Below are 25,826 nucleotides of genomic sequence, written 5' to 3' on the forward strand. Positions count from 1 at the left end.
AGAAACATGAATAATAATGGAAGAGCCCTGTTCTGTAGACAGTGCTTTATGGTCATTAATAGAAAAAAAAAAACATTTTGCTCTTTGCAGGCCATGTGGCCCCTGTTACAGCTCTGTAATTGTATATGAAAACAGACATGACAAAATATATATGAGTAACTATAGCTCAGTACCAACAAACAGTAGGCTAGATTTAGCCCTTGTTCTCTGCTCACCAATCTCTAAAATAGGCTACCTTTTTCTTTTGCTCTTGTGCCCTTTATTCCTGTGGTCATGTAGTCTATCATTACACATAGATATCTCAGTATACACATTTACCTCCATAGCTAGACCATAATTATCTCCAGTTAGGACCCTTATGACTCACATATTCACCCTCAGTATAATTGGCAAAGATGTGGTGCAGGATAAGAACACTATAGATATTTATTTTGGAAATAGATGCCTAAAAGAAAGGTTCCAGTTGAATACATTATTCTTCTTAGCAGTTTGCTGGATGGATAGAACGGGTCATGAACAGCATTGGGGACATCTCAGGCAAGGCCATGAAAAATCTCCCTACTTCTGATACACTGTGTGGAAGTCCTAAGAGCTATGTGAGAAATCAGACTGTTCTTCAACAAAGAACATATGGAGTGCTTTAGACTAAATAGGAAAGGCAATATCAGCCTAACACTTGCTTCCAACAATCTTCATTTAGGTACCAGACACATGAAAAAGCCAACTTATTCTCTGCATCCCAGCTGGATCTAGGATATGACTCTAGTTGATGCCATATGGTGAAGGGTCATCCAGGTAAGTGCAATCTGAATTCTTGATTGATGACCTGATACTGTTTATTTTAGGCTACTACATTTTGAGTTGGTTTGTTATATAGCATCAAAATGTTGGGATACCTGAAGAAATGACTGTACCGTTAAGGCAATGAGCTACATCCCAAGTTTCTGGGTTCAACTGTCAGATTGTGTTCTCTTCATGCAGTCTATAAAGTTATCTTGCCTTTCCTGTCTTTCTCAGGAGTCTGTCCCAGATCCCATTTGCCTTTGAATATTCACCTCTGTGACTTAGACCAATTGCTGATGCCCCTCAAAGATACTTCAGGACTCAGGGTATGGTCAATGCTTTCTTTCTGTGTATTACCTGCACTCTCTGGAAATTATGAGCTGTCTGTTATTCAAAGCTATTTATACCTTACCTGGCTCCTATTTCTTAATATTCCTATAATTGGTAGGAGGTTGAACCTTCAAGTCATCCAATACAGCAGTTCCAAGGATGTTTGATCAGTAATTTTGATCACATCTGAAGTTCTCTTTAGAAACTTGTTAGAAATAAGGGCTGGGCGAAACACTTGGTAGTCACTACATAGGCCACAGTCCAAAGGCACCAATGTTAGGAGACTTCTACAATCTCTGCATATTGTAGTAGTAGGGTGTGTTTGCATCTGGACACAGCTGGAAAGCCTGTGGGTCTAGGCTCCAGGGAATGAAGAAAGAACCTTACTTGTCATTCTGCTTTTTGATGTAGTGAACTTCAAACAGGAAAAGGCATTTTGAACTTTTAGTTACCAAGCAAACTGAGTCTACTTGCAAGGTGTCTAGAGGATTCTTGGGTATCTGTAGGACCTGAAGACCTTGGGAAGTCCTTCCCATCAGAAGTTGAGCCCACAGGCATACCTGAGCCAAGCAACCTGAAAATCCTCCCAGGTACCTGAGTCACTTAGTTCTTGACTACACAGGGAGCATTGTCCCCATTCCTGTCCATGCCCACCAAACTTTGACCTCTGCTATTTTGCCTCAATAGCTAACACAACCCCAAGCTACTGCTTTTGGATCCCCAGTCCTCAACCCCCAGAAGCTTTGCCCCATGGAGAACAAGCACACTCTCTGCAGACAAGAATTTCTTGTACTTGCATTCTGCATTCTTGAGCAGTCCTTCATGGGTCCACTGCAGATGTTTAGTGGTCCTTTCATTTTCCTTTTCAGAGGAATTGTAATAAACAGTGTTTCAATTAGGCTCTCCCTTAGGATACTTCAGTTTTCTTCCACACCTGGGAGTTCACAGATCCCCTCTTCAGGCACCAAACTGATTAAATTTCTTAATTTTCTAAAATTTTCTGTCTTGAAGCCTAATACCCTTATAGTGATGAGGTCTGTTTTTTACCCTGTCCTCTCACTATGGAGCTATAGCAGTCACTGCTCTGGCTCTCACTATTGTCGTGGATCCCCTTCTTCAGATGGGTAAGCTGTCCCTCCTTACCCACCATGTCTTCCTGGACAAATGGCTTTGCTAAAGCTGAAAGGTGCCCTCTGCATGATTTAAAAGTACTTCCCTAAGCAGTAGGTTCAAAAAGCTAGTTGCTAGATTTGATCTGAATTGGGCTAGGTGGCCAGCAAGAGCTTTGAATAGATTTATTTGTAGTTTCTTATTCATTCACTCACTTATTGCTTATAACTATTCTCTGCTTGTAAAATATGCAGTGGAAATATAGGTTAAGTAATAAAGGCTATTAGGGTCTAGCCTCTAATAGTCTTTTCCCAGGGCTTCCAGAAGAGATACTACCAATGGCAAGAAATAATCCAAGGGGATGAATATAAGTACACTGCACTCTTTAGTCCATTCACTTTATTCTTCTGAGATAAAAATTCTATCTACACAGCTTCAATTTTGTTCTCATACTTAGCTCCTCTCTGTCCTTTTTCTTCCTGTCCTCTCATAGTCCTATCTAAGTTCATTCCATCTCATTCTCATCTTCGTCTTTGTTCTTATCTGTAGACGAATTTCTAAATGGTCTTATTAAATAAAAAACATGTGTTGTGCCCAGATTGCGACCCCCAGAGAGACCACCAAAGACAAGCATGCCAGAATGCAGAAGCAAGGTTTAATTCTGGATATACAATACAAGCTTAGGCAGGGACTTCGTCCAATGCATCCAACGCAGTGGAGGCTGGAGAAAGTGCCCGCCTGTCTGCAAGCTCAGTTTTTAAAGGCAAAAGCCACAAGGTTACATCATTTAGCGGTTCTAGTATGGGTACAATTCTGATTGGCTCGCTTCTAGGGGCTTTCTAGAAATCATGGCTTAATCTTACTTCTAAGGGAGTGGTTACCAGCCACCATTTCTAATTGACTGCCCTCAGGTGGGGACATTTCTGTGGTCAGTTACCCTGGAAACCAGGGAGAGGACATTCCATAGTCTGGCAGTTATTACCTCGTGACTACTTTATGACACTGTTCTTTTACACTTCCTGGTTTCTGGAATCTGAACTGACTGGTTTCAGTAACTAATGGCCTATTCCAAAAAGGAGAAATCTTAGGCCTTAGTTTTAGGGTGAAAGCATTTTGGTCTTATTTCTAAGATGGCTCATTTTGGTCTCACACATGGAACCAAATATAGGGATGAAAGCCTTAGAGAGATCAGGGAAATAGGGAAGCCACCAGCCAACCTTACCTCACCAACTCTGCAGCTTCCAAACATGCATTATGTAAGGAACATGTAAGGCCTAGGGTGAACAACCCTGGTCAGGAGTGATAAGCAATAGAATGATGTAAGTAAACCACAAATGGAGTAGTGATAAGCTATGAGCTATGTGTGGAAGTAGGGATAAGACTAGAAACCTAGCCAGAAAAGAATATAAAAGATGAAGTCTCAGACCCGACCAACAGAGCTCGTCAGGCCCTCTCGTGAGACAACTCTCCTCTACCAGAGACGTGAGATCCTGTCCCCAGTGCAGATGTGGCTGACCTGAGGCAGGCTGACCCAAGATCCAGAAGAACAGACATGACAAGTCTGGACCTGTACACCTGGAGAGGTACTCCCGCTTCCATTTGGAAGATGGGATAAATATTGCTTGTAATCTTACTGTGTGAATAAATGAGTGTTATACCAAGTCTGAATCAAGAGTGATTATTCCGCCTCCATAACCAGGGTATGTGCTCACTACACGTTACTTCCTGTCTACCCATGCCTTTATTGCCTTGCTGTTTTGCCCTCTCATTGGCTCTCTTAGCCCAACTACCTCACTTCCTCTTCCTACACAGCTCTGTCACTTTCTGTCTGTCTGTACAGACCATTAGGTCTCTATGGTTGGTACTGGGATTAAAGCATGTGTCACCACACTTGGCTCTGTTCCCTAGTGTGTTCTTGAACATACAGAGATCCTGCCTGCTAAGTGATAGGATTAAGGGCGTGTGCTACCACTGCCTGAATTCCTTGTTTATTTAAAATGGCTTGCTATTCCTCTGTTCTCCAGGCAAACTTTATCTATTAAAGCACAAATGAAATATCACCACATTTCAGCACAAGTAAATTATCACCATATTTATCTCCATCCTCGTGCCTACCCCATACCCTACCATCAACAATCCTCTGCCCTGCTACTTTCTGTTCAGGTGGGTTAAGTCTGCTTAGAGCTAGGAAACCTGCCTCATAGCTTGATGCACCTGGTATGTAAAAACCCTTTTGTCCTCAGTAAGTTGCTTGAGGGTACCACTTGGGTTGACAGAGAAAGGGTGGTTTGAGCTTAATTTGCACAAGAAGCAAAGCTATGTACCTAACATCCACCTGGCCTAGGCGGTATCTCCCTAGGGATATTTACCTAGCAGGTGATCTGGAGAGCTTATTCTGTCTGTCCTTAGATGCTTTTGTCCAAAGCTGGCCCTGGCTTTATGTGCTTGCTGAAGGAGATAATTGCAGAAGGCAGACATCTGAATTCTAATGCTAAAAAGATGAAGCAGAGAGCCTGGAAGAAGGAAGCCTTGCCTGCATGACTGTATCCAAATACCTTAGTTGTATATGCCCAAGGGATGATCAATCCATACTATTTAGAAGTTCTTAGGAAAAGAATCAGTTGGGAAATAACGCACAAGAAAATCATTGCAGGAACCAGTTATATATATATATATATATATATATACTAATATCATCAAGATTCATTGAGGCTTGGCTTTTTCCTCTGGAAGAGTCCTGCTTCTTCCAGGTATTAGCTTTCCCTATGGTCACCTAAATTCTTGCTTTATATTTCTGTGGCCTGCAGCAGTTAAGGTGGTTTCTAATTTCATGGAAATTATTAACATGAGAGACCAATAAGTGATGACAATGAATGACTAGGGGATGTTGTGGAAGCTGCTTTGAACAAACCAGGACATCTAGGTAGGCATGTCAGTCTTTGGGGACTAGAGAAAGCTTTCTAACAAAAGTTTAAACTGAGACTTAAAGGGTAAATCAGAGTTTTCAAACCAAGGGGACAGAGAATGGGCTGAAAACATGTGGCAGGAGGGAAGATAGAATTGTGGACAAAGGAGAGACCTGACAGCAAGAGACAGCAAGGCTGGAAAGAGCTATAAGAGTAATTAATCACTACCAAAGTGTGAATCAATGTGTAAGAGATGTGAGGTGAGAGACTGAAGAGAAATGAGAATCAAACATGGACCAGTGGGAAGGACCAGAGTATACAAGAACTATCAGTCAGCCTAAGTCATTGGTGCTGCACCACGCACAGGACATAGTGCCCCTTTGGCCCCTCTACCCCTAATGTCTTTGATAGTTTAAAGTTTATTACTGGTGCTTCTTGCTCCCAGGAATCTGGAGAACCCCCAATACCCTTTAGATTTGTGAAGGATGATTCTGGCAGCAGATGTCATACAAACCTGAGACACAGGGCAGCTCTGATCTATGAAGCTCACAAACCTGACAAAAAAAGGGACTGTGGCAGGAGAAAATAGTCCCAGCTGAGAAACAGATGGGAAACACAGCCTTGGTGAACCAGGAGATGGAGATTCTGGGCTATCAGAGAAGAATCTAGAATGATGGAGTAGATGTTAGCTTCAAATTCCTATTGTTAATGATCCCTCTTACCATGTTCAAGCATGGTCCTTTATGTACCTCAAGTAGATGTCACTGTTAGTACTTGCCATAGGTAAAGGGGTTGATTTTCTGTGTTTTAAGGATTTTAAAGTAGAGTTTCTCTCATAAGCCTCTTGTTAGACTATAGAACAACTGAATGGAAGATGTGAGAAAGGTAGCACATTTACCACAAGTCTCCCCTGAGTTTGGTGCAGGGCAAAGGAACAGAACTCTCTTAAAGTTAGAAGAAATGGTAATTTATAGAAATTAGAAGTGAGAACAGGCCTGAAATTAGGGATTAGACTCAGGAAAAATAAATTAAAGTGGAAGATTTAGAAGTTGAGATTATCTAAAGAACAAAAGCCTATTTCAGATTGGATCAAGTTATCAAATGAATTACAGTGCTGGTCATAACAACATGTATTTTTAAACATTCACTATAAGCCAGGCATATCATTTTACAGCAGGTGGATGGAAGGATGAATGAAAGGTTATATTGATAGATAATAAGTGGTGATACAGTAGATAGGTAATAGAGCCAATCTGTCTCCCTGTTCCCATTGCTTAGGTAATAATATCCAAAGACTCAAAAATCATCTCTGTGTAAGACACATTCAAATTTCATAAGAAATTTCTATGCAGGGAAGGAAGGTGTGCAGGCAACATTATGGGATTTTTTTAAAATGTCCTAAATGAGATGTGCAAAATGACAAATCCAGTAGTCCTCTTAATATGAGTGGGGGAAATCTCAATATGTCCCACCCAAGGTGAAAATCTACCAGTCTCTCTAGGGATAAATTTCATGAAAGGTTGGAAATACCAAGCAGTTAGCACTAAACACATGTACACAAGACCAACATTAACTAGACTCAGTATGTATGTACTTACTAATATATACATATATAATGTTTATATATTACTTATGTATACACATATGAATATATGTTAAAGAAGAGGTCTTGAATTTGACAGGGGGTAGGGGTATACATGAGGAGCTGGAGGGGAAAGAGGGAGGTGTAAAATGATGTAAGTATAGTATTCATGTATGGAATTCTTAAAAAATAAAAAATTAAGATAATGACAAGCAGAATCTTTTAGGACGCCTTAAGGAAGACGTTGTACGATATCAACCACACAGAGCAAAATGTGTGATGTTTCTCAATGCTCCAGGCTATGGTAGACAAACAGCAGGATACAGGGCTAAGTGGGAACCCAGGGCAGATGTTCAAATCTTTCCTCCACTCATCTCATGAACTGGGCTTCCCATCTCCCTTTGCTCAGCCACAGAGACAGATTGGGAATCCCAAAATACAAAAGAAGTCTAGGAACCTGCTAAATTCTATGGAGGAATGACAATGTGGGAAGGAGGGGCCCAAAGCAGGAAGGAAGGAGCTTTGTGATAAAGACTGGTCTACTCAGAACCCTGCACTGCTGGAAGATGTTAGGGAAGGCACCTGTGGCCTGGCAGTTAGTGCTGTCTGCTGAATAAAGCTACATTTACCCAGGATGGTTAGACACTGAGGAGAAAAGATGGTTAAAGAGAAGTCTCTGGAAAAGAAGTGTACACTTTTAAGATTTTATTTCAACTAACACATTACAGCCTATTAGTTTGCCTTCCGCCATGGAGCCTACACTTATTTTCCAGTCTGAGCCTGCAAATTGGATACCTACATCCCATCTGCACGCATAAAACTAAAAGTCTCTATTTTTCAGCCCTACTTTCAAATCTTTTCAAATGAGATGAGAATGCAGCTACGTGTGGTGCCATCTAAGGAAAGTTTCATTCTCCTCTTTTCCTCTTGTCTCCCAACCACTTAGTATAAGTCACAGACATCTGATTGAACACTGAGAGCTTTTGCTTCAGTGCTAGGAGAGAACCCAGGGCTTTGCCCATGGTCGGCAGGAGCTATAACACTAAAACACACCCCAGCCTTTGACCATCCCTTTTAAATAACTTGGTCTTTTGATTTTTCCAACTAATTTAACTTGGTTTTATGACGATACTGCTCTATTTTCTTTTAGATGCACATTTTATTAACTTATATAATATCTAATTAGGTCAGAGAGGCAAAGTAGCAAGCAGGCTCTCCGATGGCATTTTTACCATTAACCCAGAATGAGCTGCTAAGATGAAAAGCAAATGGCAGAGTGTACATCCCACAGAGGACTGAGGATACTGGAAGGGAAAGTATAACCTTGGGGGCATCCAGGGCAGTCTGAGTCCCCTAGATCTTCATTCAATGTAGCAGACTGAGAAGGAAATGCAAGGACATCCCAGAAAGACATCCTCCAGTGTGTGTGTGTGTGTGTGTGTGTGTGTGTGTGTGTGTGTGTGTGTTTCATCCCTCTGACACCATGTTGGGGGAAAGGACACCATTTTTCACTGTAGGACAGAAATGGAAGGACTCTGGAACATCACCAGCAGACCCCTAGGGTATGGTCAAAGTCCAGAGTATAGAACTCTGTTCTGTTGATGGAGGATCATTTTAATTATACCTTCTTGTCCCAGGCCTATTTGAGCAGTCTGAGAAGAGAGTTAGGTAAAATACTGAGGCTGATAGCGGGAAACAGTTGAAGAGATTGCACCTCTGAGGAGATGTGGCCAGGGTGGAGAGGTGCTAATTAAAGGGACAGATTGCAGGAGCTACCCCACCCCCTTTTGTTCCTTGGACTTAGATGTGGTACCTGGGGCCTCAGTAACCATTTTGAATCTATTAAGTAGTGAGTATGATTATAAAAACATACCTGCTTAGGCTAAAAGGATTCATTCCTTGATGGAATTGTTCAGTACTGAAAGATAAGAGCAAATTTTGCAATGAGGGAAGATGAATGTGTTTGGTTCAAGGCCATGTTTTAAATATTCATGAATAAAAAACATTCATAATTAATAACATTCATCTCCAAATATATTTTTACCTAAACTGAAGTATATCTAGATTTAAAAGCCCCTCTATATTACTGTGTAGCATATTTAGGTGGATTATGTTAGTGATGTAATAGCCCCTGATACAGTACTGGAAGGTTCTATACACACTACCAGAGGAAAAAGCAATCACCAGTTTCCCCTGGCTGTGAACCCTGTGAGCTACAACAGTAACCTACCTCTCTGGAAAGACGTGACTACAATGCAATAGTGACACAAATGTCCTGAGAGAAAGTAAACCACTTTCTGACTGGATTGAAGACCTACTCCACAGATGGAACCCACACCTGGCAGTTACTGGAGTCAAGAGCCAGTGGCCACACAGAGATCATAGGCCCTAGGGGAGAATATATTGCTATTATTCTGCTAATGGAACATAGCATTAACCAACTCCTAATGACTTCTTATTATACACATAGATTAGTGAATCTCTCAGCCCTCATGAAAACTTTTTTGCAATACATAGCTGACCCACATAGAGACCCACAACTGGTCAAGGCATCTATTTTTCAGATCATGTCTGTCCTAACTCTAAGAATATAAGATTAAAATAGGGAATGTCTTAATTGTTAGAGCTTTGTGACATAATAGGAAGCATGGCTTTCTTCAGATTTGTCTTTTTTCTTTAGTTTGTTTTGGCCATGTGGTATTCTTTGTGTTTCCATGTGTGCTAGATAGCTTTACGTCAACACAAGCTAGAGTTGTCTGGAAGGAGGGAAATTCAATTTAAAAAATGCCTCCTTAGAAATCTGGTTGTACAAAAAGGGATTTTTCTTAATTAATGATTGAAGTGGGAAGGGCCCAGGCCATTATGAGTGGTGCTGTCCCTGGGCTGGTGGTCCTGGAGTCTATAAGAAAGCAGGCTGAGCAAGCAAATGGGAGTAAACCAGTAAGCAGCAACCCCCCTGCCATGGCCTCTGCATCAACTCCTGCTCCTCCAGGTTACTGCCTTGTTTGAGTTCCTGTCCTGACTTCCTTCAATGATGAACATCTGTGCTGTGAAAGTAAAGCCTAATATACCCTTTCCTCCCTAAGTTGCTTCAGGCATGGTATTTTGTTGCAGCATTAGAAACCCTAAGATACTATATTAATTTTAGAAGGAAATGGCTTTCTATTTTTGTTTGATAACTATTGCATTGATTGTACACATTGCTTTGAGTAGTATGGACATTTGAATATTAAAAATCTTTTGATCCACAAACATGGGACATCTTTCAATTTGTTTCCAACTACAATTTCATTGGTGTTTTCCAGTTTCTGTGTATGAGTCTTGAAATGCTTTAGCTAATTTATTCCTTGGCATTTTATTTTTTTTAATCCTATCAAAAGCGGGATTGTTTCCTTTTTTTCCTTCCTGGGTAGTTCATTGTGAGTTCTCTGATGCTTATTTTTATATTGTATGACTTTGAAAAATTTGGTTATTATTTTAAACAGATATGTGTGTTCTTTAGAGTTTTCTACATATAAGAGCATGCCATTTGCAAACAGATATATTTACTTTTTTATTTCCTGTTTCACTGTCCCTTATTTCTAATACTTGCCTGGTTCTCTGTCTAGCTTTTCCAGTGTTATTCTATAGAAAGGACAAGAATGAGTACACTTGCCTCAGTACTCGTCTTAGGAAAAAACCTTCCAGTTGTTTGCTGTGGAATATATTAATCTTGGGTTTTTCAAATATGTTTTTAACAGTTGTTTTCTACTCTTAGTTAAGAGTTTTTATTGTGAAAGTATCTTGAATTTAACCAAATTTCTGCATCTATTAAAATAGGCATATGATTAATCCTCCATTCTGCTAATGTGAAATATCATTTTAATTGATATTTGTATGTTGAACCACAGTTGCACTTCTAAGATAAATCCCACCTTATTATGGGGTATGACCCTAAGGATAGACATATGACCCTTTAAACACAATAGAAACCCATACATACAGTGAGCAGGTCTTTGACAAAAATGCTAAGAATATACAATAGAAAATATATGCATTCAACAGATGCTGTGGAGAAAACCAGACACCCACATGCAAAAGCCTTAACGTGGACCTTCTCCTTCAACTATTCTTAAAAAATACAACTCCAAATAGACTAAAGACCTTAACACAAAACCTGAGACTTCAAAACTCCTAAAAGAAAACATAAGGGAACCATAACTTACCTTGGCAATGATTTCTTTGTTTGCTTGCTTGATTGTTTTTAAGATTGTAATTACAACATTTCTCCTTTTCCTTTCTTCCCTCCAAACCCTCCCATATACTTCTCCCCACTATCCTTCAAATTCATGACACTAAAAGCAAAAGAAATAAGTGCCATAATACCACATTAAAATGCTTCTGCTAGCAAAGTATAAAACAACAGAGGAAAAGGCAGCCTATGGAACGGGAGGATATATTTGCAAACTATGTATCTGAAGGGTTAATTCCCAAGAAATGTAGGGAAAAAACACCTGTAACTCAATAGCAAGTATTTCTCTAAACATTTACAAGTGATCAAACAGAAATGTTCAATATCACTGACCTGTGGAGAAATGCAAATTGGATCCATCTGGTGTCACCAAACAGTTGTTAGGATGAACATTATCCTAACAGAAACTAATAGACAATGAAGAAGGTGCTAAGTGTTGATGAGATTGTAGGGAAATCAGGGCACTGTATACACTGATAGGAATGAAAGACACTAAAGGGGTTATGAAAATCAATCAATCAATTGAAACCAGAGTCTCAAAGAGGTAACTGTATATCCAAATAATAACTAAGATATAAAAGCAACCTAAAAGTCTACTGAAGGATGAATGGATAAAGGCAAAATGAATGCTAGTTAGCTTGTAAAAGAAGGTCATCCTGTAATATGCAGCAAGATGGATGAATCTTGAAGATGTAATGCATAGGAAAATAAATCAGTTGTAGAAGGACATGTGCAGGACTCCCACTGGTATGAGATATACAGAGCAGCTCAGCTTATAAAAGCAGAATGTAGAATCATGGTTACCAGGGTCTCAAGATGAGAGAAATGGAGACTTGCAGTCAACAGATATAAAGATCCAGTTCTAGAAGATGGATAAGAACAGCAATATTAGAATTTAACCCTATTCTCAAGGGTGCATGGATCGCCCAATGATGGAGAAATGGATGAGATCTACACGAGCAAGCCGGGGCTGAGGGAAGGTAATGGGGGGCAAGGAACAGAGGATGAGAGCTTAGAAGAGTGGGAGGTTCGAGCTGGAATGGGAACAGAGTGGGAGAGCAAGGAAAGAGATACCATGATAAATGAAGACACCATGGGAATAGGGAGAAGCAGAACGCTAGGGAGGTTCCCAGGAATCCACAAGGATGACTGCACCATAGACTACTGGCAATAGTCGAGAGGGTGCCTATGCTGGCCAACTCTGGTGATCAGATGGCTGAATACCCTAACTGTCATCATAGAACCCTCATCCAGTGACTGAAGGAATCAGATGCAAAAATCCACAGCCGGGTCTCAGGCAGAGCTCTAGGAGTCCGATCAATGAGAGGAGGGATTCTATGAGCAAGAGATATCGAACCCATGATTGGAAAAAGTACAAAGACAACTAGCCAAACTAGTGGAAACACATGAACTGTGGACCAACAGCTGAGGATCCCCCATGGTACTGGACTAGACTCTCTGGATAAGTAAGACAGTTGTTTAGCTTGAACTGTTTAGGGGCCCCCAGGCAATGAAATCGGGACTTGTTCCTAGTGCATGAGGTGGCTTTTTGGAACCTAGTGCCTATGGTGAGACACTTTGTGCAACCTTGGTTCAAGGAGGAGGGGCTTGGACCTTCCTCAACTGAATATACTAGGCTCTGCTGACTCCCCATGGGAGACCTTGCTTTGGAGGAGGTAGGAAAGGGGGGTGGGTTAGGGGAAATGCTGGGGGGCGGGAGGAGGGAAGACAGGGGAATCTGTGGTTGGTATGTAAAATGAATAGAAAATCTCTTAATTAAAAAAAAACTAAAAAAAAGGTGTCAGGGACAAGGACAGAATCTCTAGTTAGTGGAAAAGTACAGACCCCCATAAGACAGGGAACTAGATCATCTTACAGTCAGGTTGCCTAGCAACAGGACATTGAGGCAGAGCCCTTGATCCTTTCACCCTGTAAACATCCTATACAAACATCCTGATAGCTTGCCCCACCTTATGCAGATGACAGCTTCTTGCTCCCCCCACCCTGCAGAAACTATATAAACCCTCTTGGAGAAAAATAAAGTTGCACCTTGATCAGAATCTAGACTTGGTGTGTTTCCTTGTATCTCCTGTCTCTATCATTCCGTCCTTAGGGTGGTCGAGAACCCGTTGTAGCCCTGCAGGCGGGGCAAAAAGGATTTAACACTATTCTCACAAAAACACAAAAAGAAACAGAAGAAGTATGCCTCAATAATGAGGGATTTCCTTAAAAATGAGAAAGAGAAAGAGGAAGGGAAGGAGGGAGAAAGGGAGAAATATTGATGATTGGATAAATATATGAGAAGTTATAAGATACTAGTTAGGAAAAGTTGTTGAAAGCACAGCACAAATGTCCTTGTACCAATAGATCTTCAGAGAAACCAGGAATGTTGAGCACACAGGATTGTCTTTTCAAAGTAATAGACATGAAAACTGTAATGGTTAATGTTCTAAATATTGGGGCAGGAAATGCAACTTAGTAATACAGTTCTTGCCTAGTGAATGCTATCAATCCCCAATACACACCCACACACACCTATTGTCATCTTCCTAAAATGGTTGAAAGTCAGCTTTTCAGAGAGTTAAGATTTGAGAGATTATTTTCTTCTTCATGGTTTTCAGATTTTTTTCCAAATATTTTACCATGAGAATAATTTATTTAAAATCACAGGGAAAAATCTATTTAAAAGAGGCCTAGAAGTACAACATGAGAAAGGACAAAATAATCTTTCATGTACTTGAATTACGTTGGTAAGGAGTGGAAGGCTATAAAAATCTTGTCAGGTTTCTGTGAATAGATTGTTAAAGAAATGAAGCATTGGAGTTAATATCAAATTCTCTGCATAAAAAGAGTTAATATTTTCATGCCCTGTGGTACTCAGAGACCAGCAGTAAACAGTGCATCTATGTATATATTAACAACTTAATTTTCTCTGTTCCCCTGACCCAATTCCCTAGTCTTGTCCATAGTGCCAGAACTGCAACAGAACACCAGCTGCAGCCTTCCCTTGTCCCTCCCTACATCTGCTATGGATCCCCACAGACCATCCCCCAACTTGTTGCTTTGTCCCTGACCCCAACTGCAGCAGGCACTCCCTGCTAACCCAAGAGTAGCTCCTCCCAGGGCAACAAGTAGTGTGAATACAGACTCACAATTTTCCTACTTCTCCCTGAGATCCACTCACACCCTCACAGACATCACCCCATCTCATCACCAAATTTGTATATATTGTTTCTCCCTTTCCCTCCCATCCCCACCCCTGCTTCCTCCAATGCATCCTGTTACCTAGCCTCCAGCAGTATTAGGCATTTCCTGAGCAGGCCAGGAAAACAGGCAATATACGGCCACCACACTCTCTAAAAATCCAAAAAGGAAACAAAAACCAGAAAACAAAGCATCCACTCAACAAAAATAAATCTAGAAACCAGCTGCTAGACCTATAATCATCCCAAACCCAGATGGCCTAGTCTCCAGTGTAAGAACATAATCAATAATAGCCATGGCAGTATGTCTCCACTAGAGACTACCTATCTGACTACAACAGGCCCTGAATATTCCAACATAACTAAAGGACAAGAAAAAGACTTTAAAACCAACTATGTGAAGATGATAGATGTCCTTAAAGAGGAAGTGAATAAATTCCTTGAAGAAAGCCAAGAAACACCAACAATTGAAGGAAACAAATAATGCTGTTCATGACCTGAAAATGGAAATAGAAGCAATAAAGAAAAAATGAAACTGAGGGAATTCTGGAAAGAAATAAATTTAGAAATTTGAACAGGAGCTACAGAGGCAAGGTTCATCAACAAAACACAATAGATGAAAGACAGAATCTCAGATGTTGAAGATATGATAGAAGAATGGATACATCAGCTGATGTCCCAACTATTTAACACTAACAGTTAAAATAACAGTCAGTGTATGAGAAAGTTAATGTGCTTGGCCACTGGCAAGGATGGACCAGCTAGGGCTTCTTTAAGTCCTCAGCTCACCGCAGTCTGTTGGCTCTTATCAGTTGACTTGTCCTGCAATATGGTTTTCGATGTCACTCCCAAAATCTACATCTGGGTCATCTTCTTCCTCATCATACTCATCGTAAATCTCTCCGTTGATGTCCTCTGCTTGGATTTCCTCTTTGATATGAGGCTCCTCTCCCTTCATACCATAGTGCTCTGAATCACGGGCAATCCAGGCTCTGGGCTGCTGGACACACTTGAGTGCTCTGAGGGCAGGTGAGGGGATGGCATTCCTGCTATGGCGATGGCTCCAGGGTACACACCTGTGGTGGTATTTTACTTGTACTGAAATGTGATTTTAATTGTATGTTAATAAATAAAGTTGCCTGGGGGTCAGAGCTATTAGAGCCATAGCAAGTGTGTGGCGGTGGCACACGCCTTTAAGGACCTGGAGGGCGGTACATACAGGCAGTGACGAGGCAGTCACGTGTTTGGGTTTACAACCAATGAGAAGGCAGAACAGCTAGAGTATATAAAGACATACACACAGGAAGTAGGTCCCTTTCGGAGAGCTCTCTTGACTGAAGAGGATCGCTGAAGCAGGAAGGGTGAGGCTCTTAGCTCTGACCTCTTGGCTTTCTTCTCTGAATCGGCTCTGTGTTTCTTATTTAATAAGACGGTTGGTTACATCTACACACACCTCTGGCAGTTGCGATGGGAATCTGTGCTTGTTGCCCGACATTGAAGTACTATCGAATTTCCTGCCTCCGGTTCCGCATGATGGCCTTGTACTCCCGGATGGGCAGCTTCTTGCCATCCACCAGGCAGGTGCGCTTTGGCCTGGGCTTGTACTTATAATCTGGGTACTTCTCCAGGTGCTTTTTGCTGAGGCGGGCCTGCTCTTCATAATATGACTGTTTCTCTAGGTTGGTCATAGCTTTCCAGCGAGATCCCAATATCTTGCTGATGTTGGAATTGTGCATGTCAGGAAAAGCCTGAAGGATTTTCCTCCGTTATCTTTCGCCCACACCATGAAGGCATTCATCGGACGCTTTATATGGAGCTTGTTGCTGCCACGTCCCCTACATTCCCTGTAAATTCTTGACTCTGAAACTCTGGCGCTTCAGTCGGAGTCTCCACTCATATTGAAATCCATCATGCCATGGCTAAATTTCCCTTCTTTGTTTGGTTTAACTGCCAGCTGCTGAGTCAGACTCTCCAGTGTTGTTTTTTCCTTGTCTGTCCGGCAGTTGTTGAGACCTATGCTGTTCACTACAGCCACCTTCCCGTCCAGCGCCTGCTGCTCCCACCTGAGCTGCTCCTTCATCTGGAGAGCTTCTTGGATTGCCTTGGTGACAGCATCATGGTCATTTAAATAACCTATTGTGCTAACTCTTGCTGAAGGACTAGCTAACGCTGCTGGGGCAGAGGCTTTGAGGGGGCCCGCCCCACTGTTTATTCTCATAGCTGGCATGTGGGGAGAAGTGGGTGATGTGGGTGATTTGCCATCAGAGGTATTGGGTTTAGCTGATAGGTTCAGTGGCTGGGCCACTTCATCCTGCAGCTGGAGTGGGCCTAAGCCTGGTGTCGCTGCAGCAGCAGCTGCCATGGTGGTTGGGATCAGTTCAACAGGGTAAGAGTCACTACACCCAGCCTTGTAGCTGAAACCAGGAGGAAGGAGGAATCCTTGTTGGGCAGGTGCAGCAAGGGTCCGCTGGTCAGGAGGGAACACGGGGATCATCAGTGGCGGCAGCTGACCTTGAACCTGGATCTGTTGTTGAAGCAAGTTGATTTTGTGTTGTCGCTGCAGAAGCTGCTGCTGCTGCCTCGCGATCTGCTCCTGCTGCTGCTTGGCCAGCTCCATCTGCTGGCGCTGTTTCTCTATCTGAGATGCAGCCAGTTTCTTTTGCTCATCATGGGCAGCCAGGAGTTGCTCTGGAAGACTGATCAGCTGGTTGATCATCCCCATGAGCTGCCGTTCCTTCTCAGCAAGGCTCTCTGGAGTCCCTTTTATTTCTCCAAAGTTCCCTGATCCCATTGCCAGGAGCTTGTCTTTCCAGTCCTTTGAGAGTAACTTTTCAATACTGGGGGTATCTTCCGGCTCATTCTTGATTAGTTCTTCCATCTTCCTCTGCTTTAAGGTGTCCACCACATCCTCTAAGCTGCCCTTGCGCCGCTCCGGAGTCCCCAGGACTGTGCTCGACACTCTGTCGCCTACCTTCTTCTGCCTTCTGAGGTGAGGTAGATGAGTTGTACGGGGCCAATGAAGACATAACTTTATTGCCATCAACTTCGTGTAAGGGAAGGTGGAAGGCTGGGAGCCTCCCGCTCTCCTCCTCTTCCACTTTCTGTCTGCCTGTCACCATGGCTACCTCTCCATCTGTCTCCCCATACGGAGAGGCTGGTCGCTTGGAAGACATCCTCGCCAGTTCCTCAGCTGATTTTGTTTCCTCAGTCTGGAAGCCTCTCAGTCTTCATCCCGAAAATTTCTTAATAAAGGAAAAAAAAGGTAATATCTCCCTGCATCCTATCAGAGCAGCATGGATTAAGGATGGATATCTACAACAGAAAGCTTACAAACACATGGAAACTGAATAATTCTCTATTAAATGGTAAATGGGTCAATACAGAAATAAAGAAATTAAAGACTATCTAGAATTCAATGAAAATGAATATATATCATACTCAAAGTAGATGTACCTCAACAGAAGAATTGATAAGAAAATGTGGTACATTTACACAATGGAATATTACTAAACTGTTTTTTAAAAATGACATCATTAAATTTTCAGACAAAAATTTGTCTGGGAGCTAGCCACTGTGTCTGTGTAGCTCCAGGAAGATGATCCAGAAGAGACACGATGATGTTTTCTTCAGGCAAACAATATGTACTCACCACAGATATATCCTTCTGTAAGATGACAGAGGCTATGTAAGACCCAGCACATAGAGTAAGACAACTTACAGACACAGACTTGGGTCAGAGAAGCTTCTTTTCTCAGAAGACAGTAGTCAATGGAGAGATACATAACTACCCAAAGTGCTGAGACTAGGAGATAGAGTGCCCAGCTCTAAATGAGACATGTATGTTTGTCCCACTACCACCTCAGTACAGGGAACATTGCAGAAGAGGAAACAGAAGGAATACAAAACTCAAAGGTTATCGGGGCAGTGCTGGGAAATGCTGCCTTTTCCACATGACTACTCTAACATACTCATGAACTCACAGCAGCTGTAACAAATAAGACCTATACAATATCATGTCAGCCAAAACTCCAGCATCATTGGGTGGATGATTTTCAGCCCCACTCAGTAACTACTGGAAGTGGATACTTGCTGATGTAGGAAGAATCAAGAGCATAGAATTACCATGCTCCTGTGGATGGGCCCATACCCATGTACATAAGGGTAGCACTAACTGGACTTACTTAGTGGGTTATTAATGAGAGGGGGGAGGGGAGAGAGAGAGAGGAAGAGAGGGAGGAAGAGAAGGAATGAGGAAGAGAGAGATAAAATTGAAAGGAGGCATGCTGAGGGAAATGAGGGAAGTTGGGGGAATAAATTAGGGGCAGATAGGATCATATTCCATAGTATGATTGTATGAAATTACAAAATAATAAAGAAAAAAGTAATGCTAAATTAATGAGTGATAAATTGATAGATAAAATAGGATTTTGTAGGTCTCAGAACATGTTTGGTCTTCTGATATTGAAATACTATGTCATCATCTACAAAGTTCATGCTTGAGAACTGCATAATCAAGTTGTAAAGAAAAAAATCACCCACAAAAACCTCATAATATTGTCAGCTTACAATGTTGTGTTTGGCTCCATTCATAGCTACCTTTGCTGGGCATGCCTGGTAGACCATCTTAGAGGACACTTGGAACAGCCTATCTTTTGTTTTGATTATATTTGTATAGTCTATTTCTTCATTTTTAAAAATTATCATTTCCATCAATATGTCTGTAAAGTTCTAGAGCTCTCTCTCTCTCTCTCTCTCTCTCTCTCTCTCTCTCTCTCTCTCTCTCTCTCTCTCTCTCTGTGTGTGTGTGTGTCTGTCTGTCTGTCTGTCTGTCTGTGGTGTGTCCTGATAACAGTGACAATTTAAATGAGTTTCACTTTTATTCTATGTCCCTGACTAGTTGTTCTGGGTAGAACTTCTAGTCCTGCATTTAATAGAAATCATGACAATGCGTATCACTGTCTTGTTCTTGGTTACAGAAAGAGCACTTTAAGCTGTCTGTATGTTTGTGTGTGTTACAGCTCTGAGGGGAAAGGCTCCCCCAATGGAAGTGTACAGATCTTCTCTGGCAGAGGAAGGTTTCCCCAAAGTGTTATAGCTCTGAAGGGAAAGGCATTCCTTGGCAGTTAGAAGCCAAGGAATACCACAAAGTCACACTGCACAGCAGACTTCTCACAGAGATTTATTGAGAGTGAAGAACCCAGGAGGGTGGCTGCCTCTACTCAGAAGAAAAATAGCAGAGAACTGAGTAGAAGATTCAGTTCCAGGGTGGGGATTGGTGGGATTTTAAATATAGGGCTTGGGGTAAGCCCAGGGATTGGTGGGATTCAAATCCTGAGCTTTGGTTTTTTTACTCTGTAGGACTAGGGCTGGGTCCAGCCATAGGGCAGTTAGAGTCTTCTGTGGGTAAAACCTGGTGGGTGGAGGTCCTCAGGGAAGGAGCCTGGCAACTCATGCACCTTGTGAGGTTTACAATATTTAGCTCTAAAACACTATCCATAGAGGTTTTCTTTTTCCCAAGCTCAGTTTTCCAGAACTCATCCTAGGATTGTTTGTTTGTTTGTTTGTTTCACTTCTAACCCCCTTGAAAGCCACCAATGTGGAGGCCATTTTGTTTGTATGATTGTCAAAAGAGTAAGACTTTGCTTTACCAAACTAGATTAGGATTATGCCATGGTATGATATTGCCAACTCCAGAGATAATCATCAGCCTTCCCCCATGGGCACCCCAAACAGCAGGAATCCTCACATAAAAAAGAATTGGACAGGTAGGAATGACGTCAAAGCCCATCTAGAGAAGAGCTAGAGTATGATGCCTCCCTGTACTCTAACACTAGGCCTCTAATATTGGAAGATACAGAGTCAGACAACCTAGGACTGATGGCCTATACTCACCAGGTCAGCACTACTTGACCTCAGAAGACTCTCATAAGCTCTGTGTGTCCACCCCTCAAATAGAATGTGATAAAGCATTATAGTTTGTAGGACTTTTGTGAGTGATACATGAAGTGATGTCAGGAAAAAAAATAGAAAAGACCAGGTCTATAGTAAGCATTCAGTCTCTGCTGTGTTTGTTTGTTTGCTGCGATGCATTTTAGTTTGGACTACTCAGGGTAAATAATGAGCAGGGGCCAACAAAATGTCAGACAAGACCTCTTGGTGGAGATGTGGAAGTTGTCTTCACTGGAAAGGGTGCTGCAGGGTCAGGATGCACTGCAAGGCTAGTGTCATGGCCTCTAGACCATCTAAAAGGCTCTAGCTCTAGATTGAAAGTGCTGCAGAATCCACATAAAAGAGCTAACTTAGGCAAATGCTCCTTGTTGACATCATGCATCGTTGTTTGTTCCACCTGGCTTCAGGCTGGGCTTCATTCTGCCATAGCAAGGCCTCTGAAAAGACCAACTTGAAATGCATGTCAACATTTAAATACTTAGGATGTGATTAAGCTTCAGAGAAGATTAATTATCAGCTCTTACATGTCAGCCCCCTCCCTACTGACTTATATTCTCTACACTCCCCTCCCACAGGATGCTTCTGGAAGACTCTAACTTTCTGAACAAGTACCTAATTAGCAACTTGAATTCAGACTGAAGATATTTTCTGAAGTTTGGTCACAGATGCTACTTTAATCTCTGAAGATTATTCCACTTCATCTATGGAAAGTTCAGACTCTTAAGCCTTTAAGGAATGTTATCACTTGTGAATGATGACTGCCAGTTCCAAGGGCCTGCTGAGGAATGAAGCCAAGATGAGAACTCTAAAATTACTAAAAATAAAAACAAACAAACAAACAAAATGTCTTTTGGGTATTAGGTATCTATCCCATTCTATTTCCATCTCAGAGAATGCTAATGTCCCCTACTTGAGTTTCTCTCAGTGGGAATGACAGGAAAGATAGGGTTCTTTGAATGCTTACTAGCTTCATGCAAAGAGAGAGAGAAAGAGAGAGAGAGAGAGAGAGAGAGAGAGAGAGAGAGAGAGAGAGAGAGAGAGAGAGAGAGAGAGAGAGAGGGCAGAGCCTTGGTCCCATTGCATAGGCAAAGGAGCTGTACTGGAATGGGCTCTCTGAGTGGCTCTGATTCTGTATGTACAGTTCCTTCCTCCTCCTCTCAACTCTACATAGTCTGCTCTCATGGAGTGGTATTGTCTATTGCCTCTTGCTTGGTCCATACTGTGTCTCTGCCCTTATGTCCTCAGTCTACCCTTGTTTCTATGTAGCTCTACACTACAATAATAAGCTTCTTGATTATGCTTCCTCTGAATTGAAACATTGCCTCTGGGAGAGAAGACAGAGGCTAAAAGATTCAGGAATCTCAGAAAATTATAAAACTCACCAGTTCCCTTACCAAATGACCTAAGGTAGTTAAATGAATAAGCAATTGCTGGGGACAGGAGATACTTCAGCAGAGTTGCCTGCAAGTTGGGCAGGTACCTCCATGAATACATCTTTTGGAGGTCATCAGTCATACTAGGGTGGGCTTTGGGTAATACAACTGCCTCTGAATCACCCATACTTCTGTAAGTGATTTCAAAGAAAGTCATTGGTTTGCCAAGCCAGACTTGGATGGGATGGTTTCTTTGACCAGTCATCAATACCTTGTCTGTAGTGAATAGACCTTAGTTTACATCTCCCTGGGGAAAATCATATAATAATTCTCCATGCAAAACACCCACTGATCTGCCCCATTTACTCACCTTTGTACTTTATGGTTATAGCCACTTGTCAAAGTGTTTATGAAATCAAAAAAACTATATCAAGACCATTACTTTCAATGAAATTTAAAACATAACAGTCCTTAGTGGTCTTTACTACAAGCCTCTGTGGTAGTTCTCATAGACTCACATGCTCTTCACATTGTACAAAGTAGATATGGCTGCCATTGTCCCTGTTTTTAGATAGAGAAACTGCATCCCTGTCCCTTTGGGTTTAAACAAATTGCCCAAGATATCTGGCTTATGCAGTGGTACCCTACAGTTGGAGGTTCCAACTCTCAAGTACTCTGCTTTATGGATTTCATGTATTATAGGACTGTGTAAATAAGAATGGAAAATCCCAGATGTACTGCTGACACCAGCAAATGTCAAGGTCTGTTGTAGATAAATATACATTTATGCTCACAAATATGGAAAATATATATGACAGGGAATATAGCCTGTAAAAATATATTTCTTCCTAGTGATGAAAATGCTTGAAACTTGTTGGGGGCACTGGTATTCACAGAGAAGCACTAAGAGAACCAGGAATGTTAATCACACAAGGGTGACTCCTCAATAGAGGAAACAAAATCAAACACTTTTTTTTTCCATCCAAAAAGCTGAGAGTGAAGTTGTTAAGAATCTGGTGACCTTTTTAGGTCAGGGACAGACCTCACCCTAATTCCCCAGAATGGTTATTCCAGACTCTTCCCTCCCTAGACCATTATCCATCCTTAGGGCAGATGTTGCATGTACTTTATAGCCTCCTGACCTCTATTCTATCAGTCAGAAAGCACAGTGGTTTCTAGGTCTTTTAGCTATAAAATCCACATCATGGACATATGTAATGTGTAAAGGAATCTTTATGTAGTCACACCTTAAGCTTTATTGCACACCTAGAATTAAACTGATTGTTGCCTGGAAACCTTTCCCCAAAATTGTATTGTTTTAAATATGCTGACAATGAACTGCCTGGCATTAGACTCCCTGAAGTCTGATCCAGGTTGATGAAGTCAATCTGCACCGGGTTTTCATTCTTTTTGTTTGTTTGTTTTTTGTGGGTTTTTTAAAATTATTTTATGATTAATTTAATTTTACATATCAGCCATGGATTCCCCTGTGCTCCCTCCTCCCATCTCACAGCCTTCCCTCCCCCAATCCACCCCCCATTCCCACCTCCTCCCAAGGTAAGATCTCCCCTGGGGAGTCAGACCAGCCTGGTAGATTCAGTTGAGGTAGGTGCAGTCCCCTCCTCCCTATACCAAGGCTGAGCAAAGTGTCTCAGCACAGGCTCTAGGTTCCAAAAAGCCAGCTCATTCAACAAGGACAGGTCCCAGTTCCACTGCCTGTGGGCCTCCTAAACAGTTCAAGCTAATCAACTGTCTCACTTATCCAGAGGGCCTGGTCCAGGTCAGAGTTCATGTATTTCCACTAGTTTGGCTATTTGTCCTTGTGCTTTTTCCAATCATGGTCTCGATATCTCTTGCTCATATAATCCCTCCTCTCTCTCACCAATTGGACTCCTGGAGCTCCACCTAGGGCTTGGTCATGGATCTCTGCATCTTCTTCCATCAGTCACTGAATGAGAGTTCTATCATGACAGTTAGGGTGTTCGGCCATCTGATCACCAGAGTAGGTCAGTTCAGGCACTCTCTTGACCATTGCCAGTAGTCTATAGTGGATGTATCTTTGTGGATTTCTGGGGACCTCTCTAGCACTCTGCTTCTTCCTATTCCCATGGGGTCTTCATTTATCATGGTATCTCTTTCCTTGTTCTCCCACTCTGTTCTTGATCCAGCTGGGATCTCCCACTCCCCTAAGCTCTCTTTCCCCCACACTTGCCCTCCATTACCGCCCGCCCCCTCCCCCACCTCCAGTTTGCTCATGTAGATCTCATCCATTTCTTTGTCATTTGGCAATCTCTGTGTCTTTCTTAGGGTCCTCTTTACTAGGTAGCCTCCCTGGAGTTGTGACTTGTAGTCTGGTTATTCTTTGCTTTACATCTAGTATCCACTTATGAGTGGGTACAGACCATGTTTGTCTTTCTGAGTTTGGGTTACTTCACTCAGGATGATATTTTTTAGTTCCATCCATTTGCCTGCAAACCTCATGATGTCATTGTTTTTCTCTGCTGAGTAGTACTCCATTGTGTATATGTACCACATTTTCTTTATCTATTCTTCAGTTGAAGGGCATCTAGGTTATTTCAAGGTTCTGGCTATTACAAATAATGCTGCTATGAACATAGTTGAGCATGTGTCCTTGTGGTATGATTGAGCATTCCTTGGGTACATACCCAAGAGTGGTATAGCTGGGTCTTGAGGGAGGTTGATTCCCGATTTTCTAAGAAAGCACCATATTGATTTCCAAAGTGGCTGTACAAGTTTGCATTCCCACCAACAATGGAGGAGTGTTCCCCTTGTTCCACATCCTCTCCAACATAAGCTGTCTTCAGTGTTTTTGATCTTAGCCATTCTAACAGGTGTAAGGTGGTATCTCAGCGTCATTTTTGATTTGCATTTCTCTGATGATTAAGGATGTTGAACATTTCTTTAAATGTCTTTCAGCCATTTGCGATTCTTCTGTTGAGAAATCTCTGTTTAGCTCTATAGCCCATTTTTTAATTGGACTGTTGGGTATTCTGATGTCTAATTTCTTGAGTTTTTTTTTTTTTTTTCAACAAATGCAGCTTGACTTTATTGCAGGGAAGCCGGCAGGGAGCCGCCAGCAGGGGAGGGCCTGTCTGGGCAGGAACTCCATGGCTGAGCTGGACTGAGCAGTTAGTGTTCCAAATCTGCAAGGAGACCAGATCAATGACCTCTTTAGTACTTCCAGAGGAACTGGCCCAGGTCCTGGCTACTTGGGGCTGAGGTAGGACACGGCCTTTCCTGTTTTGTTGAGTGTGGCCAGCAGGGTGTCTGTGCTGTGCTCAGACTCAATGCAGACCTTCTTGTTGGGCAAGTCAATGTTGAACTCCACTCCTCCCAGCTTGTTGAGGACTCGGGAGACAGCATCAGCACATCCCCCGCAGGTCATGTCCACAGAGAACTCGTGCTTCGGCATGACTGAAATGGCACAGGAAACGACAGCAGCGACAACTGGAGCGCTGGAGCACCTCTCTGGTACAGCAACGCGGATCTTCCGGAGAGTGTTCTTGGAAGCCCTACCTTTAGGCCGACCCAGCCTCGTCTAGGCCCCTCTTGAGTTCTTTATATGTTCTGGATATCAGCCCTCTGTCAGATGTGGGGTTGATGAAGATCTTTTCCCATTCTGTAGGCTGTCACTTTGTCTTGTTGACCATGTCCTTTGCCCTACAAAAGCTTCTAATTTCAAGAGGTCCCATTTATTAATTGTTTCTCTCAGTGTCTGTGCTACTGGTGTTATATTTAGGAAGTGATCTCCAGTGCCAATGCGTTCAAGACTACTTTCTACTTTCTCTTCTATCAGGTTCAGAGTAACTGGATTTATGTTGAGGTCTTTGATCCACTTGGACTTAAGTTTTGTGCACAATGACAGATATGGATCTATTTGCAGTCTTCTACATGTTGACATCCAGTTATGCCAGCACCATTTGTTGAAGATGCTTTCTTTTTTCCGTTGTATAGTTTTGACTTCTTTGTCAAAAGTCATATGTATGTTCATAGGTGTGCTGATTAATGTCAGGGTCTTGAGTTTGGTTCCATTGGTCCAGATGTCAGTTTTTATGCCAGTACCAAGCTGGTTTTATTACTGTAGCTCTATAGCAGAGCTTCAAGTCAGGGTTCATGATACCTCCAGAGGTTGTTTAATTGTACAGGATTCTTTTGGCTATCCAAAATCCATATGAAGTTGAGTGTTATTCTTTGCAAGTCTGTGAAGAATTGTGTTGGGATTTTGATGGGGATTGCATTGAATCTGTAGATGGCTTTTGGTAAGATTGCCATTTTTACATAGGATTTACTATGTTAATCCTACCTATCCATGAGCATGGGAGATCTTTCCATTTTCTG

At 42.0% G+C, this 25,826-nt stretch overlaps 1 protein-coding gene and 1 pseudogene across 1 annotated transcript; both read right to left on the minus strand.

Annotated features, from left to right (window-relative positions):
* Positions 1 to 14,805: 14,805 nt before the first annotated feature.
* On the minus strand, positions 14,806 to 17,321 carry LOC128103575 (transcription factor SOX-5-like; annotated as a pseudogene).
* Positions 17,322 to 24,566: 7,245 nt separating this feature from the next.
* LOC128104056 (copper transport protein ATOX1-like) lies at positions 24,567 to 24,944 on the minus strand. Its single transcript, XM_052728804.1, has one exon. The coding sequence runs from the start codon at positions 24,898 to 24,900 to the stop codon at positions 24,694 to 24,696; it is 207 nt and encodes a 68-aa protein (XP_052584764.1). The 5' UTR covers positions 24,901 to 24,944; the 3' UTR covers positions 24,567 to 24,693.
* Positions 24,945 to 25,826: the final 882 nt, after the last annotated feature.

The sequence above is a fragment of the Peromyscus californicus genome, unplaced genomic scaffold (genome assembly GCF_007827085.1).
Source record: "Peromyscus californicus insignis strain IS unplaced genomic scaffold, ASM782708v3 Scaffold_8__1_contigs__length_139910024, whole genome shotgun sequence".
In the NCBI taxonomy this organism is placed as follows: Eukaryota; Metazoa; Chordata; class Mammalia; order Rodentia; family Cricetidae; genus Peromyscus; species Peromyscus californicus.